The 17,943-nt window shown below is 43.5% G+C and overlaps 1 protein-coding gene across 14 annotated transcripts in view; it reads left to right on the forward strand.

Moving 5' to 3' along the window:
• Positions 1 to 17,943, forward strand: part of LOC144510648 (trinucleotide repeat-containing gene 6A protein-like) — a 162,233-nt gene that overhangs the window by 104,672 nt on the left and 39,618 nt on the right. For all 14 annotated transcript variants that reach the window (XM_078240306.1, XM_078240313.1, XM_078240311.1 and 11 more), the window contains one exon: positions 7,863 to 10,907. In XM_078240306.1, coding sequence (XP_078096432.1) covers positions 7,863 to 10,907 — 3,045 coding nt within the window. The remainder of the gene's footprint in view (positions 1 to 7,862; positions 10,908 to 17,943) is intronic.

Consider the following 17,943-nt stretch of genomic DNA (forward strand, 5'->3'; position numbering starts at 1 on the left):
GCTGTTGCCTTTATTCCATCCTGTATTATCAAGCCAACTATTCCTCCTTTTCTAGTGGATTTCCCTTTTTGCTTGGATCTTCTAAAGATGAAGTATCTTGGAATATTTAAATCCCAACCCTGGTCACTCTGCATAATCTGTTGGGTCAAACCCATTTCTATCTGTCATGAATGCTTCACAATTTCCAATATATGTTTCCTGATGTGACTAATGCACCATATAAGCTCTTTGTTCCTTCTTGATCCACTGTGCTGATTTTTGCCAAACCATTCTGCTCGATCCTCAATATTTGTTATTGGATTTTCCCTTTCCTAGATCCAACTTCTTGCTATTAATTCTGATCGATCTGGTAAATTAAATTCTGGGCATTCGATGTTCGATCATTAGAATGCACAGTACAGTGTTTACCGTTGTAGAAGGTTGCCATGTTTAATGCTGAAAATATAGTTCACACGTTCATTTAACTGAGCAGATTGAACTTGGGAACCACTGTAGAGCTATGCATTGCATTTTTGATGTTTAAATGGTACTATTCATTCTTCCGTATTTTATTTGGAGTGAAAAGGGGTACTAATTTTACTATGGCTAATAGTGTCCCTAACTCGTACTTGGCGACCAAATTGAGAAATTTGAAAATTTCAAAAATAGTTAAAATTTGAAGATTTTCAATGTACAAAAAGTTTTACAATCAGATTTATATTTACAAAAAATATTTAGGTTTCAGTATCCATTGAGATGGCTGGAGGTTGGTATCCTTGGTGAATGGTTGTGTTATGTTGTAACACTCTTCCTTTGGGCATTAGTCTGAATAAGCGAGAGCTTTGTACAGTTATGCTGCTGGTAATCCTTATTCCACTTAATATTTCATATATTGGTACACTGTAATCATAATCCTGTTGAATAGACAGTAACTTTGGAGAAAAATTAGCAGTTTAAACCAAGTATTTCAAACATTATTAGAATATGTAACCCATTACAAGAAGGGCTAAGGAAGCCCTCCCTTCAGGTACTTCAGATCTGCCTTCATCACCTCTCTGCTCAAAATCTAACCGTTGGCCTTTCTGCCCTTGCAAACTGTTTCCTTAACTCCAATGTGCCCTCCCCCTCAAGTCATTAAACACATTACCTGCCAAATCCATGCCCACCTTCCCTGCAATTCTGTTTGTATTTCAAGGAACCCAGTTAGATCCTGCAGTGTTGAAATGACCCTTAATAAAATCTTTGATACAACTGACCATACTATCCTCCTCCATTGCCTCCTCTTCATCACTCAGCTGGATGGAACTGTCCTTGCCTTATTCCGTTCTTATCTATTGAATTATAGCTGGAGAATCACATGCAATGGTCTCTCTTCCCACTCCTGCAACATTACCTCTAATTTCCCCCAAGGATCTACCCTTGGACACCTGTCTCATCTACTTGCTGCCCCTCAGCAATATTATCTAAAAATACATGTACACTGATGACAAGATGCTCTATCACACCATGACCTCTCTTGACCCCTTCATGCTCTCAGATTTGTCACTCTGCTCATCTGATATCCAATATTGGGTGGCCAGAAATGCCTTCGAACTAAATATTGGAAAGATTGAAACTATTGTTTCCTTTTCCCAAACTCCATTCCCTGATCACTCTTTCTATCAACTGCCTCAAGCTGAGTGAGACTGTTACAGTCCTGGTGGAATGCTTGACTTTAATGAGCTTGGGATAATATATCTGCCCCATCACCAAGACTGCCTATTTGCACCCCTGGAATATCACCCAACCCTAACCCTGTTTCAGTCCATCTGTGAAAACTCTCATCTATGCCTTTGACTCTTCCAATAGTCCCATGACTGGCCTTCCATTTTACATGGACCCATACTCACCCAAAACTCTGCTGCGCCTTCGTAAATTGCACGCTAGCCTACATTGATTCCTGGTCTAACAATGCCTCAGTTTTAAAATCCTCATACCTGTTTTTTCAAATTCCTCCATGGTCTTGCCCCTTTCTATCTCTGTAAACACCTCCAGCCTAAGAAGTCATTGAGACCCCTGTGCATCCCAGATTTTTATCATTCCATCATTGATGGTCATGATTTCAACCTCCTAGGCCTTCTTGGATACAAGAACTAGGGGGCATAACCTCAAAATATGGGGGAGTCAGTTTAGAACAGAGTTGAGGAGGAACTTCTCCCAGAGGGTAGTGAATCTTTGGAATTAAGGGTTATGGGGAGCGGGTGGGTAAGTGGAACTGAACCCACTATCAGATCAGCCACGATCTTATTGAATGGCGGAGCAGGCTTGAGGGGCTAGATGGCCTGCTCCTGCTCCTATTTCTTATGTTCTTATGTAGGCCATGCTCTCTTCCAAGGGCTTCTTAAAATCTATGACAAAACCTTTGGCTATCTGTCCTGACATTGTCATCTGTGACTGGCTGTCACAAAAAACATGTTATGACACTCCTGGGAAGTTTTGCTATGTTAAAGGGGCTATGTAATAATCATAATTATTGTTGAAACTGAATTATGACAGCTTTTACGAAGGAATTAGGTTAGAGAGGCAAAATATTTTAAAAATGGAAAGAATAGTGAAATGGGGTTGAAGTGGAGAAAGCTCCTACAGAGTAGGCCAGTGGTCATTTTCTGTGCAAATATAATTGGTGAGTGTTTTGCTTAGGTTTTCAAATAGAAACAGGCGATCCAAGTTGCTGGGTGACTTCAATTACTAAGTTAGCTGCTCTGAACATTTTTTGTTTCTTTGGTTCACACTTAGTAATTGTTGGAAATGATTAGCATTTATGTATTCTTTGTTTAAAAAATCAGCGTGCTGACGTTATTTTGATCAGATCGCGTTGTGATTGTGTATTTTTACTAGGCTGTCATCAAACTGTACTAAATGGAAAGCAGCTAGTAGAGTTTGTAATAAATTAAATATCAGTTTTACAGAGTGACTGAATATATTTAGCAAGGCATTCATCAGATCTTGCATTACACTTGACTACAGCCTGTGTGATAGGAACACTACCCTAGCAACTCACAAGCAGCTTGCTTCACTTGATCTCATGGCAGGCAAACAGCCTCATTTGTCCTTGGTTTCTCCTTCGCAGCCAATTTCCACACTCCACTCAACCTAATGGCATGAAAACAATAAAAGTGCGCAGCGCCGTGGCTGGAATTTTATGTTCTGCTCTAATTATGCAAAATAATTCTACAAGCACGGCTTTTTCATCATGATTTTTGAAATGAATTTCCCAACTTAAGATACAAGTATAACATTAGTATGAGAAGTCACACAGTCTCCACTTTGCCTGGAGCTCTGATGCTGGGGCTGTGTTCATCGTGATTTGGTTTTTGGCTGCATTTTCCCGGCAGCCATTTCTTGAATGTTTGTAGCAAAGCTTGCGCAGTGCTGCTCTTACTATGGTGGTTGCTGTGCTTCTGTTGGCTGCTTTTCAATATTGACTAGTGTGCACTGATGGCAGGGGTTTCAATCACCTTCTAGTAAAAAGGGATTTGTGTAATTATCACAGGGATGATGCTAGACTGCGTGGTGTCACATGTGCCTTGTTAATCATTCAATTTTGCTGTTAAACTAAGATTTAGGTTTTAAAATGTTGCCGCTTGGTAGCGAGTAGATTTTAGTTTTGCGCGTGGCATGAGAGATTGCTCAGACTAACCTTGGCAGAGGGACAAAATCAGCTCCAGGGGAGGTTTTGGCAGCCATGTTGTAGAGCAATCTGAAGCTGTACAGTCCAGCTGAGGAGAAATGAGCTGTAATTTAACATTGCTGTCTGGAGGGACGGGATCTCAGAGAGAAAGGTGTCTCTAGATTGAATGTTTGCTTTAATTTCCTGTGGATGCCCATGTGTTAGCTACGTTTATGGGGATATATTCTGATTATTTCTCCTTTGTTTTTCTTCAAAACGGCAACAGCGGCATCATGTAGCCTGCTGAATCCAACCTATTGAAGGCATGTTTTCTTTAATATTCTTCACATGCAATTTCATTGTCAGCATGGCTGCTCCATTGATATTACTGACACCATCATCTTGGTATGCGGGGCTGGACATAGTAGCATTAAAAGATTTGCTGTTCATCTTGTAGGCTGATGTTACAGAAAGGTGATTCGAAAGTTAAACTTCATAAAATTAAATAGGCGAGTTAGAAAAGTTGGCTTTGTGCTGTCTGTATCTGACTTTATTGACAAGTCTATACATTCTCCACCACCAATTATCTGCTGGCAAGCGTTCATCAGTTAGGTGCTTAATCAAATACTTGGACATGGATACAGTGTGAAATTGAGATTCTCCACACCTACACACAGTATGATGCACATGTTCAGTAATTTGTTTAATGGCCAACAGATGGTTTAGATTAGTTTGTACTGGCTGGGGATGGTACCTTTGCCACCAGGGAGGGGGGAAAGCAACAAGTTCAGAATCAGGAATGCAAAAACACTTGACTTAGCAGTTACTTGTATTGCATAAGAAAGGGGTGATAGGAAAGATGATTACAATGTGCCTTCATGTGCTAAGTAAAAGTTCTCTTTCTACAAACTTCAGTTGTTATTGTTTTTTTCATGAATTTGATCTTTGAGCTGATTGAATACTCGTGCATACTTATATTGTGCTGTGCACATTTTTGCTTCCTTTCTCTGCGGGGGCAATTTTATTATCTGTACTTTACTCTCCTGCCTCCCCCCCCCCCCCCCCCCCCCCCCCCAAAAAAAATTATTGGCAATTGCTGCGTCATAGTTCCAGCAGTGGGCAATACAATGATAGCCAAGTCAGTGAATTATTTGAGCACGGGTAGTAATTACAATGGAGCTGATTCCTGCCTGCACATTCACTTTCTATTTCTGGTTACTGGATAGCATTTGGGAACTGATAAACAGGTTTACTTTGCTTTCTCCTTCCCTGCTTCTCTTAGTCTGAGAAAATTAAGACTAACTTGACCGCCCTCCTCCAGCCTCTGATTTTTAATTCATTCTTGCATGTAGACGTTGCTGGCCAAGCCAGCCTTGAGCAGGTAGTGGTGAACTGCTGTCTTGGAGCCCCTGCAATCCATGTGGTGAAGGCACCTCTGTAGTGCTGTTAGGTATGGAGTTTTGGAGAGATTGAGGGGCTTGCTGTGCCATGTCAAAGACAGTTAAGAGTCAACTGCGTTGCTGAAGTCATATAACCAGACTTGGTAGGATGGCAGATTTCATTCTTTGAGGAAAATTGTTCAACCGAATGGGTTTTAACAACAGCCTGCTAGTTTCATGGTCACTGTTACTGATACTAGCTTTTCACTCCAGATTCATTTAATTAATCAAATTTAAATTCCGCATCTGCTATGATGGGATTTGAACTTGTGTCCAGATTTCTGGATTATTAGTCCAGTAACATAACCACTATACAACTAAATCCCCAACTAAATTACCAGTCCAAGAAATAAGTAAGTGTTACTCTAAAACTGGAATCATAGAATTCCTATAATGCAGAGCCTGCACCGACAGCAATCCCGCTCGGGCCCTATCCCTGTAACCTAACCCCATGCATTTACTCTGCTAATGCCCCGGATGCTCAGGAACAATTTACCATGGCCGATCCACCTAACCTGCACATCTTTGAACTGTGGGAGGAAGCTAACACACCTGGAGGAAACCCATGCAGACACTGGGAGAACATGCAAACTCCATACAGTCAGCCAAGGCCAGAATTGTATCCAGGTTCCTGGCGCTGAGAGGCAGCAGTGCTAGTCACTGTGCCACCGTGCCGCTTAGTAGACTAGAGTGCTGTTTATTTGAAATGTATGCAACACCAAAACGTGATGCTGAATGAGGTTTACGTTGGGACTTAGTTATTTCATCAGAGACCTGGGTTTGAATCAGCTCTGGTTACAAAGCTGCAAAGTCTGTGCCTAACATATGTTTAGGCTAATCACAAACTTGATCTATTTCTTTCTGGTAGAGCTACTGATATAACTACTTAAGCTTTACTGTATCTTGCAATTGGTCTATTAGCCACAGTTAGGGTCTCAAATCCAGCTATCAGAAAACTGGGCTTTTTATAAGCTGTGTGTGAATTGTAATTTTTAATAAATGAGTTTAACTAGATGCTACAGTGGTGTGGTGGCACCTCAGTTTCATCATTGGTTATGCTTGCTGGCCTTTTCCACACTTCCAAGTGGTCTAAGCAGCCCTTGATCCAGCTTGCCCTGATTTGCCCAACCCAAAATCCGGCTAGATCCAAAATCAGGCAAGGACTAGGACCTGAGGTTGCTAGTTTTTTGACATTGTACTTGTTGCTTTTTAAAAAGGTGTCAACCCAATTAATGGGAGATGAGTCCATAACTCAAAGCTATCCATCATGCAATATTAAACTGGCATGCTATGACTGGCAGTCGTCAGAAATGGAAGTGTGTCCCAATTTGTATATTTATGTTAAGATTACATTATCGACCACACTTAACTACTGATGCAGAACAATCTTTTGGAAAGATTTACCTGCAGACAGAAATTTACCAGCAATTACTATTACCCTCAAGTTGTCCTCAACTGTTTACAAACTAAATTTGCCAACGGCATGTTTTTGTGTAGCCGTCTTAAAGAAGCAGGCTGAGTTGGCAACTGTGTGCTCCAGGGTGTGCAAGTAGTATTGTGGGAAATCCACTGATGTTTTTGCAAGATTACAAAATAAATACAGATAAAGATGAATTGAAAAACAAACAATTCCTTTTCTCATCTCGCAATCTTAAACTAAGGCTATCACCGGCATTATTTTATCTCGACCATTTTGTATAGTGAAATTACATTGGTCCTAATTGTCCTTTCACCAGAGTTAATCAATGCTTCCTGTCATCCCTTGAAGCAGCACACCAGATATATCTTATCTGTCCCATTAAATGTCTAGTATAATCTCCCCATTCAAGATTATATAGCCCAAATTTCTGCAGCCTATGCTCATAATTTGTTGCGTGGATTCCAGAGACCAGCCTGGTGGATCTGCTTTGGGCCAATTGCATGGCTTGAGTATTTATTTCCCTTGTATTTGGTGATCAAAAGTAAATAGTAATTGAGGTGCTGTGAGACAAGGCCATTTGTGTAACTTTAGCATGATCTCTTCCCATGTGTACTCAACTGATTTACCAATTAGCAATATAATTCAGCATTTCATTTGCTATTTGAAAGGACATATTTGCACATTTGCTGCTGACATTCTTTTGCTCACGTTATGTAGGTTAGAGACAGCCAAGCAGGGTTTATGTACAGCACTTCTCTGCAATTATCGTTTGACTTAAAGTTCTGCTCCAATGGAATCCATAAGTAGTTTGTGGGTATCATGGTGCGCAATCAGCCCACTACTGATAACTGTTGTTCTGAAGAAAATATCTTGAGCTCAATTTTCTTTGGCAGAGCAGGAAGGATCTTTATTCTCCAGGCTACATGTACTGGGGGTTCACTAAGTGCAGTACAAGAATCTACAAAGGTCTACTTCATGAAATTGGTCCACTGTCGTCCTTCCCATTCTGAAAGTTCCACTGGCCTGGTAGTGTATATTGATATTTGTATAGTATGGTGGCTGCACTTTGTGTGAGGTATGCATATTGTCAAGCAGAGGAATTGAAATTGCTATTGGCACTCCTCCAGTACCTAAATTGGTAAACAATTGAAGAAGGGAAAGGGTTAATGTTTTTTGTACTCAATGTATTTTGTACCTAAAGGGTTAATGCAGGAAACCAAGGACTGCTTCGTGACCTGAGAATACCAGATACATTCTGGTTTATTGGTAAACAATAGGCTGAAGTATCTATTTGATATATGACCCAATGATAACATGATTCAGTGGTGTTGCTGAGTGGATAGAATGTAAACTTACATTCGTATTTTTCTTACAGATTTAAATCACAGTGGTTTGGGATCGCATTATGAAAATTCTCACTGGGGACCTGTCTCTACCAACGGTGACTCTTCTACAAATTGGGATAAAGTTATTGTAGACGGGTCTGACAAAGAAGCTTGGCCTTCAATCACTGGCAGTGACCCAGAGTTAGCTTCAGAATGTATGGACGTTGACTCTGCTTCAAGCTCTGGGTCAGAGAAGAACCTCAATATCATGGCTTCGGGGAGCACAGATGGTGATGGCAACAGAACAAGCAATGGAAATGGTTCTTCGAGCCAGTTTGTGGTTGGAAATGTCAGCAATAATGTAGGAAATGGAAGTATTAATGGGCCTTGGGGAGGATCTCGAGGCCCTTTGTCAAGCACATGTCAGGGTTCAGCAGAAAATATAGATGGCAAACCAGAAAGTGGCCATGGTAAACTGAATGCTTGGGGTAGCATAGGTTCCACATCAACTGGATCCTTGAATCCAAACGCCAACCTAAGTGGTTGGCCTGTTTTGGAAAATGATGGAAATTCTGTGCAAGGACCTGTGCCAGGTGGCAATTCTGGCACCAATGTTCAACGTAGCACTGTAGGTCAAATGCTGAATAATCAGAGTGTTAATATGGGATTGTCAGCTCATGGTTCGTGGGGAAGACTGCAGGAGAATTCTGATGCAGAAGTTAATGGTACAAAGAAAGTTTCATTCAGTGGACAACCTCAAAACCTTAACACTGAAATGAATGGACCAAATAACACTACTAACCCTTTGACCTCTAGCTTACCAAACTCTACTAGTTCGATGCAGACAAATGAACTGCCTAAACTTACAGGGCCTGGAGCCTGGGGTGTACCCTTAGGAATGAGCACAGTAAACCCATCTCAGCTTCAGGCCTCTTCAATTACAAATGGCACTTCTGTTTCTCAACTTGGCAATGGAGGAATTAGTGAAGGAATGAACAGTGGGTCACATGGTACGACTTGGGGTACATCCAGCACTAATTACTCTGGAGAAAAATGTCCAGGCTTGAGCAGTAATCTGGGGCAAACTAGTGGCGACACTGTGAATGCAACTCTAGCACAATCTGCTATTAATGGTTCTGGGCATACTGCTTACAAAAGTAATGGGGGAAGCAATAGAGGAGGAGTTGCTTGGGAATCTGGTGTGGTCAACTCCCACAATATGGCTTGGGGGGCAGGGAGCAGTACAGGCTCCGGAGGGACTAGAAGAGTCTGGGGAAACCCAGCACCAAATGCAAACACTGGCACTAATGTCTCGAATGGGGAATGGAACAAACTGCCTAACAATCAGCATTCCAATAATGGTCTAAATGGAAGTGGTAATAGGAAGGGAACAAATGGATGGAAAAATCTAGACGATGCTCTTTGTGGTCAGAATCAAAACTCTAGTATGTGTCAACCAAGTGAACAAACCAACATGTGGGTTAAAACTCCGTCGACTTCAGGTACAGCAGACAGTGAAGGGAGCACAGAGAGCACAGGAAGTCGCCATGATAGAATGAGTGTAGGAAGTGGTGATGGCAGTAGCAGACGTGGTGAAAAAAGGAAACCTGACCAACCAGGTATGGTCCAAAGCATTCTGAATAGAACTGATTTGGACCCACGTGTCCTTTCCAATACAGGTTGGGGGCAGACTCCAATCAAACAGAACACTGCCTGGGATATTGAACCTTCAGCGAAGAACGAGAGAAAAACTGACAATGGAACAGAAGCCTGGGGAGGTTGTGTGTCTCAAACTTCAAACTCAGGGGGTTGGGGGGATGGGCCTGGCCCTATCAGTAATGATACCTCATCAGTATCTGGGTGGGGGGATCCAAAGCCTGCTACAGTCTCTTGCAACACAGGGTGGGGAGACACCAAAGGCTCAAGCAGCCAAGGGGGGTGGGAGGATAATTCTGCTGCTACAGGATTGGTTAAGAGCAATCAAACGTGGGGAGGGAATAAAGAAGAGAAGTCAGCTGCGTGGAATGATGCACAAAAGGTCAAACAGGGATGGGTTGATGGGCAGAAATCAAACCAAGGTTGGGGAATATCTGGAGCTGATGGATGGGGAGAGAGCTCAAAGAGTGGCCAGTGGGCAGAATCACAGAAGACTAGCTCAGGCAGTTGGGATAATGACATTGATAGATCTGTGCCTGGCTGGAATGAACCTGGTAGACCAGGCACAGGCCGAGGCACATGGGCAAGTAGCAACAATTCAAACCCCAGTAGTTGTAGTACGGGTTGGGGGGAGGCCACCAAGCCTGCTCAGGGCTGGGGGGAGCCCACCAAGTCTATTCAGTCCCAGGGCTGGGGGGAGCCCTCCAAAGCTGCCCAGTCCCAGGGCTGGGGGGAGCCCTCCAAAGCTGCCCAGTCCCAGGGCTGGGGGGAGCCCTCCAAGGCTGCCCAGTCCCAGGGCTGGGGGGAGCCCTCCAAGGCTGCCCAGTCCCAGGGCTGGGGGGAGCCCTCCAAGGCTGCCCAGTCCCAGGGTTGGGGGGAGCCCGTCAAGGCTGCCCAGCCCCAGGGCTGGGGGGAGCCCAGCAAAGCTGCCCAGCCCCAGGGCTGGGGGGAGTCCAGCAAGGCTGCTCAGACCCAGGGCTGGGGGGAGCCCGGCAAGACTGCCCAGTCCCAGGGTTGGGGGGAGCCCACCAAGCCGAGTAACTCCGCAGATTGGAATAAGGCACAGGACAGTAATGGTTCTTGGGGAGCTACACCATCTGCAAATAAATCTTCTGGTTCTGGCTGGCTCAATGGCCCAATGCCAGCCGCATCAAAAGAGGAGGAACCTACAGGCTGGGAAGAACCTTCTCCAGAGTCCATTCGCCGCAAAATGGAAATAGATGATGGCACCGCTGCCTGGGGGGACCCAAGCAAGTACAACTACAAGGGCGTGAATATGTGGAACAAAAATGCGCAGAACAATGGAAATGGTTCAGAGCAGCCAGCACAGGTCCAGCCCCCACCAACACCTCAGCAGACCCCACTCCAACACCAACAACAGCTGCCACAGCAGATGCCACCGCCAAGTGCCATGCAAAACAAGGACAACAATAGCTCCGGTAAGTTTAACATTGATTTACAGCACCAGAATTGAGAAAAGGGTGAAATTTGAGATTCTGATATTTATTTTTAAGTATATTTGGACTTTTTTTTCATTCGTGGGTCATGGGCGTTGCTGGCTGGCCAGCATTTATTGCCCATCCCGAGTTGCCATTGAGAAGGTGGTGGTGAGCTGCCTTCTTAACACGATGCAGTCCACGTGCTGTGGGTTGACCCATAATGCTGTTAGGGAGGGAATTCCAGGATTTTGACCCAGTGACTGCGAAGGAACAGTGGTATACTTCCAAGTTAGGATGGTGAGTGGCTTGGAGGGGAACTTGCAGATGATGGTGCTCCCATGTATCTGCTGCCCTTGTCCTTCTGGATGGAAGTGGTCATGGGTTTGGAAGGGGCTGTCTAACGATTTTTGGTGAATTGCTGCAGTGCATCTTGTAGATAGTACACACTAAGTGTCGGTGGTGGAGGGAGAGGATGTTTGTGGATGTGGTGCCAATCAATTGGGCTGCTTTGTCCTGGATGTTGCAGGAGCTGCACCCATCCAGGCAAGTAGGAAGTATTCCATCACACTCCTGACTTGTGCCTTGTAGATATTGGACAATTAGAAACTGCCCTGTAATTAAGTCATCCTGCAAAACACATTTTGTTTAATGTCGTTTATGCTTCAGGTGCTGTTCTGATTTGCATCGTCATTTTTGATTTTATGTTGTCTGCACTCTGGACTTCCCGCACTAAACTCTGGGTGAGCTGCTTCTGTAGTCATCAGAGGTACAGGCTGCGAGGAGAGTGCAAAGCCTGAGATCTGGGAGAAGTGCAGGACAAGGTTAGGAAGTTGCTGGCTTCTAACCAGGTGGTGAAGTATGGAATAACCCAGGGGGAGTTGGGATGGGAGGGAAAGTAGAACCCACAGGCTCCATCCATGGCCAACCCCCACCCAATCCCAGGCTATGTTTACAGAAAGCCACCACAAGCTACGTCCGAGAAGACTGTCAGGAAGGGGTCCAGGCTCCAGCGCGAGAGGCGGGGTAAGTGGCAAGGGGGCGCGAGAGGCTGGGTGAGTGGCAAAAAGTTGAGCTTAGTTTCATGAGTGCTATGGATGTGGCACAGCAACTATGCTACTCGACTTGTTTGGGTGAATTGGTGTTATCTAATTTGAATTTGTACAATAATTTTGTTATATTGTGATATATTTAACTTGCAAGTTATTCCAGCTAGGAATGCACAGTGTTGCATGTGAACGGTACAGTATTTCAATTTGTACAGTGGCTTTTCCGGGCAAGAATGTTAAGGTCCATAGGAACCTATTTCTGGCTTTAATTTTAATTCCTGTGGACATCCTTGATTCATTTAAAGTTGTTTAAATTAAAGTTGTGACTTTCAGGAATACAACCACAACTTTAAGTGAGGATTTACTGTATTTTGTAGATGCATTCATCTATTAACTCTTGCACACACATTATTAGATCATGCTTTCTGAAGTGTTCTGAGGTGACCTGTGACCAGGGTTGGTTCTTTCTGTCCAGTTATTTCATGTGAATTCTTTGAACTTCTGCAAGACCCATAAATTGCAATATATTTCTAGGTAGAAATTTCCACCTTACAGACTAATTGTGATTTTTGGGAGTTTATAGGTGAACTTTATAGTAATTTGGATATTCATGTGTTTTAGAAGATTTAGGAGCAAAGTTTAATTTTCATTGCATTCTGTCTTTAGGTTGTTAACCTGTAATGTGTACAAATATGATGTCGAGATGAGGTGAATGGGGGCATTTGTTACTGCTAAAGTGGGTGGATTTATTCGCTCGCATATACTGCCCAATTCACCAGATACTTCTGTATTGCCTTTTTCTACCATTCTTGGCGAAGAAAAGTGACCTCAATGTGTGTCTGTAGGTCCACATTGGAACCAACAACATAGGTAGAACTGAAAGAATGATGTTCTGCTGAGAGAACTTGAAGAGTTAGGGTCCAAATTAAAATGCAGAGCATAGAAGGTAATAATTTCAGCAGTGTTAACTGAGCCATGTGCCAATTGTTATGGGGTCAAGCAGATTAGAGAATAAAATGTTTGGTTGAGTGGTCTAAGAAGAAAGGATTTTGATTCATGGGGTACTGACACCAGCACTGAGAAAAGAGAGACCTGTTCCGTTGGGGTGGGCGCATCTTAAACTGGGCTGTGATCAGTGTCCTGGCGCATTTACTAACTTAGGCCATGAACAGGGCTTCAAACTAAAATCAGAGGTGGTAAGGTAAAGGAAGATTTAGAAATCTAAAGACAAAAGTTGAGGCAACTGACGAGCGTAGCAAGTTGGGTAAAGACAAGCAGCGCGTGACGGGGGTCTGATGTTTCTTGGTAATGCATCAATGAATGAAGTCCATTCCTGCTATTTCAGAGATTCTTAGGTTCCCTCCATACTCTCTGAGTTGGGTATCAATTTCCTGAGCTGCACTCAACTCGGTGCGTTTACTGTGCTGTTTCCTTAATCTGGTCCATTTTGTGCATCTATGATGTAATCGATACCTTGAGTGTCGTTTATACTGTTGATGTGGCATGACCACATTAACATTGTGTCATTGAATGCTCAGGACCTCATGGAGAGATGAAAATAGATTTGTACATTATTTACTTAGCTAGGAGTTTACTTAAGTAGTAACCATTCTTGACTCAGACAGTCTGTACATTTACTGCCATCTCTGCTATCTGTTCTCCATTACGGTTTAAGACTTGGTGAGATGGCTTGTTCATTTTTTAAAATCCCTACAGTGCAGAAGAGGCCATTCGGCCCATCAAGCATGCACAGACAACAATCCTGCCTGTAACCCTATGTTTTTACCCTGCAGTCCCCTGACACTAAGGGGCAATTTAGCATAGCCAATTAATCTAATCTGCACATCTTTTTGGGCTGTGGGAGGAAACCGGAGCACCTGGAAGAAACCCACGCAGACATGGGGAGAATGTGCAAACTCCTCAGTGACCCAAGGCCAGAATTGAACCCGGGTCCCTGGTGCTGTGAGGCAGCAGTGCTAACCACTGTGCCACCATGCTACATCTATCTTGCTATACAATCTTGATTTTCCTCGTGTTCATTTGTGTTTGGGTTTCACTTTCGTTCCAGACTTGAGCCTATCACTTTACTTCTGTTTTTCCTCCTTACTCCACTTTCTTCCTTCACTCTTGCATGGAAACATGGAAAATTCGACCCCTCTAGCCTGATTATGGTTGGCTGATCCTCTTGTCTCAACACCATACTTACGCTCTCTCTCTCTACCCCTTTACGCCTTTAGTGTCCAGAAATCTATGTATTTCCTTCTTAAATATATTCAGTGATGTCCTCCACAGCCTTCTGTGGTAGAGAATTCCACAGGTTCACTACCCCCGAGTGAAGAAATTCCTCATCATCTCAGTCTGAAAAGACCTATTCGATATCCTAAGATTGTGAGCCATTGTTTTAGATCCACCAGCCAGGAGAAACATTTTCCCTGCATCCAGTCTGTCCAGCCCTCCCAGAATTTTCTACGTTTCAATGAGATCCCCTCTCATTCTTTGAAACTCCAGTCAATACAGGCCTAGTCAACTCATTCTCTCCTCGTATGACAATCGTGCCTTCCCAAAATTCAGTCTGGAGAACCTTCACTGCAATCCCTCCATGGACGATATATCCTTTCTTAGGTAAGGAGGCCAAAACCACGCCCAATGCAGGTCAACATAGTGCATGGCTTGGAGGGAAACTGCAGATGCTGGTGCTCCCAAGCATCTGCTGCACTTGTTCTTCTAGGTGGTAGAGGTCCCTGGTTTGGAAGATGCTGTTGAAGGAGGCTTGGCGAGTTGCTGCATTGCATCTTCAGGATGATACACACTCCCATCACTGTGTGGCACTGGTGGAAGGAATGCATGTTTAATGGTGGATGTGGTGTCAATCAAGTGGATTGCTTTGTCCTGAGTGGTGTCGAGCTTCTATAGTGTTGTTGAATGCACTTGTCCAGTCGAGTGGAAAGTGTTCTATTATGCTCTGACTCGTGCCTTGGAGATGGTGGACAGACTTTGAAGAGTCAGGAAATTAGTTTCTTGCTGCAAAATTCCTGGCCTCTGACCTGCTCTTGTAGCCACGGTATTTATGTGGCTGGTGCAGTTAAGTTTCTGGTCAATGGTAATCCCCAGAATATTTATGGTGGCTGATTTAACGATGAGAGGGCTATTGAACATCAAGGGGAGATGGCCAGATCTCTCTCATTGCTCGGCATGTGTGGGTATTGCCAGGACAAGCCTGAGTGTTACATAAGTTTTGCTTCATGTGGACGAGAGCTGCTTCATTGTGAAGAGTTGAGAATAGTACTGAACATGATTCAATCATCAGTGAACACCCCCACTTCTGACCTTATGATGTTTGGGTTGAGGGCACTACCCTGTGGAACTCCAACAGCAATATCTTGAGGTTGAGATGATTGACTTCCAACATCTTCAACCATCTCCCTTTGTGCTCTGTATGACTCCAACCAATAGATGGTATTCTACTGATTCCCATTGACTTCAGTTTTTCCAGGGCAGTCACACTCGCCTCACCTCTGAAATTCAGCTGTGTTTTGACCAAATCTGTAATGCAATATTGAACTAAGTGGGCTTGACAGAACCCAAGGTCAGCATTGGTGAGCAGGTTATTTTTGAGTAAATGTCACTTGATAGTGCTGTCAATGACAACTTCTTTCTTTTTGCTGATGATTGAGAATGTCCTTTCTTTTGTGGACAGGATATACTTGGAAAGTTTGCAACCTTGCAGATCGATGTTGTAACTGTACTAGAACTGCTTGGCTAGGGACACTGCTGGTTCTGGAGCACAGTCTTCAGGTACTACATCAAGACATTGTTAGAGCCCATAGCCATTGATATATCCACTGCCTTCAACTATTTCTTAATACCACATGGAGGGGACCGAGATGGATCACCTTCTCAGCACTTCTGGCTGAAGATGGCTGCAAATGTCTCAGCCTTTTGCATTCAGCCTTATGGCACCCTATCATTGAGAATTTTTGTAGGACCTCCTGCTGTTTTATTGTCCATCACCATTCATTGTGTGTGGCAGGACTGAGAGCTTTGATCTGATTCATTGGTTCTGGGATCTTTAGCTCTGTCTATCACATGCTGTTTGGCATACAAGTAGTCCTGTGTTGTAGCTTCACCAGGTTGATACCTCGTTTTTAGGTATGCTTGGTGCTGCTCCTGACATGCTCTCCTGCACTCTTGATCAAACCAGCATTGATCCCATTGCAGCCATGAGGTTATAGATTGTAGTCAAATACAATTCTGCTGTTGATGGCCCACAGTGCCTGATGGATGTCCAATTTTGAGCTACTTTACCTTTTCTGAATCTACCCCACATAGCACAGTAGTAGTGCCAAGTCACATGATGGAGAGTATGCTTGGTGTGAAAACAGGACTGCATTTCCACAAGGGCTTAGTGATGGTCACGTGATACCAATGTTGCGAATAGGTCTCATTCAAGTCATTTGGAAGAGTAAGAGAAGACTTGATTGAAACATATAAGATTCTGAGGGGTCTTGACAGGGTCATTGTGGAGAGGATGTCCCCTCTTCTGGGAGAATCTGATAAGGGGTTGCCCATTCAGGACGGAGATGAGAAATTCTAAGTTGTGAATCTTTGCAATTCTGCTTCCACAGTCTTTTGAGGAAGAAAATCCTTGAATATTTTTTAAGGCAGGGATAGATTCATGATAAGGTGGTGAAAGATTATCTGGAATAGGGGGAATGTGAAGTTGAGTCAGATCATCCACAATATTGAATGGTGGAGCAGGCTTGAAGGACCAAGTGACCTACTCCTAATTGTGAATGTTTGTACTTCTGTTCCTCCGTTCAACCTCAGACAGTTGCCAGGAAGAGGGATGGAGTTCATAGTAGGAGTTACCAAAGATGATGGTGTTAGCCTTCTCATTAACTGGAGAAAATTGACACTCGTTCAGTACTTCATTAAGGTCTGACAGCCTGATAAATGAACAACAGTGGAGGAATTGAGACACGCACAATAGTGAGGTAGATCCACGTACATGTGAAAACTCATGATTTTCCTTGCCACATCACACCGAGAGCACGAGAAGGTGAAATAAAGCGAGCTAAGGATAGATCTTTGGGGAGCACAGGAGGTAATAGTGTGAGAGAAGCCATTGCAGGTGATATTCAGGCTAAAACAAGCGAAGAGTCTGTTTATCCACCCATCTCAGCTATTTGTTCTGATTCCTCTCCTAGGTGATGCCCACATTTTATGAATAAATCAAAAATTCCTGTCGGTGTGTTCCGGATTATACCAGCTTGATCTTTTGTATATTAAAATCCCATAGCCCTCCCTACCCACCCTGCTTTTTCTGCCAGTTGCCTTTGCATTTATGTCCTTTGGTTACCAATTCACCCCTCCCACCCACGCGCTGGGAAATGTTTCTCCTGTCTACTCATATCAAAGCTCAAATTTAAACACATCTCAAATCCTGCTTTGACATTTTTGGTCTGAGAAAATTCAGGCTTTGCTAGCCCTGGAATCATCTAAATCTTCATAAATAAACTAATCAACTCCTTTGCTCTCTGTCTATCTGTTCTCTGCTTTTCAATTAAGTACCTAGGGAGCATTTACTACATTGAAGGGGCTACATAAATGCAATTATTTGTATTTTGAATCCAAAGTCATAGATACATGAACAATCTTTTTAATTCCCCATTTTCTAAGGTGCATTAAGTTGACAAAATCGACATTTGCAGTGCCCAGAGGATTGGCCTCTTAACTGGGGAAATGAGTCCATGTCATAGTCCAGATTGACTTCCAGATAATCTTGTTCACCATGTAAAAAGATAGAATGCACTCTGGATTTAAAACGTGTGGTCAATTATCAACACCACCACTTTCCACTTAGAATTGCAGAATCCCTACAGTGCAGAAGAGGTCATTCAGCCCATCTCGATTGCACCAACTCTCTGACAGACTATCTTACCTAGGCTCCCTCCCCCTGCCCTATCCCTGGAACCCTACATATTTACCAT

The sequence above is a fragment of the Mustelus asterias genome, chromosome 23 (genome assembly GCF_964213995.1).
Source record: "Mustelus asterias chromosome 23, sMusAst1.hap1.1, whole genome shotgun sequence".
Lineage (NCBI taxonomy): Eukaryota > Metazoa > Chordata > Chondrichthyes > Carcharhiniformes > Triakidae > Mustelus > Mustelus asterias.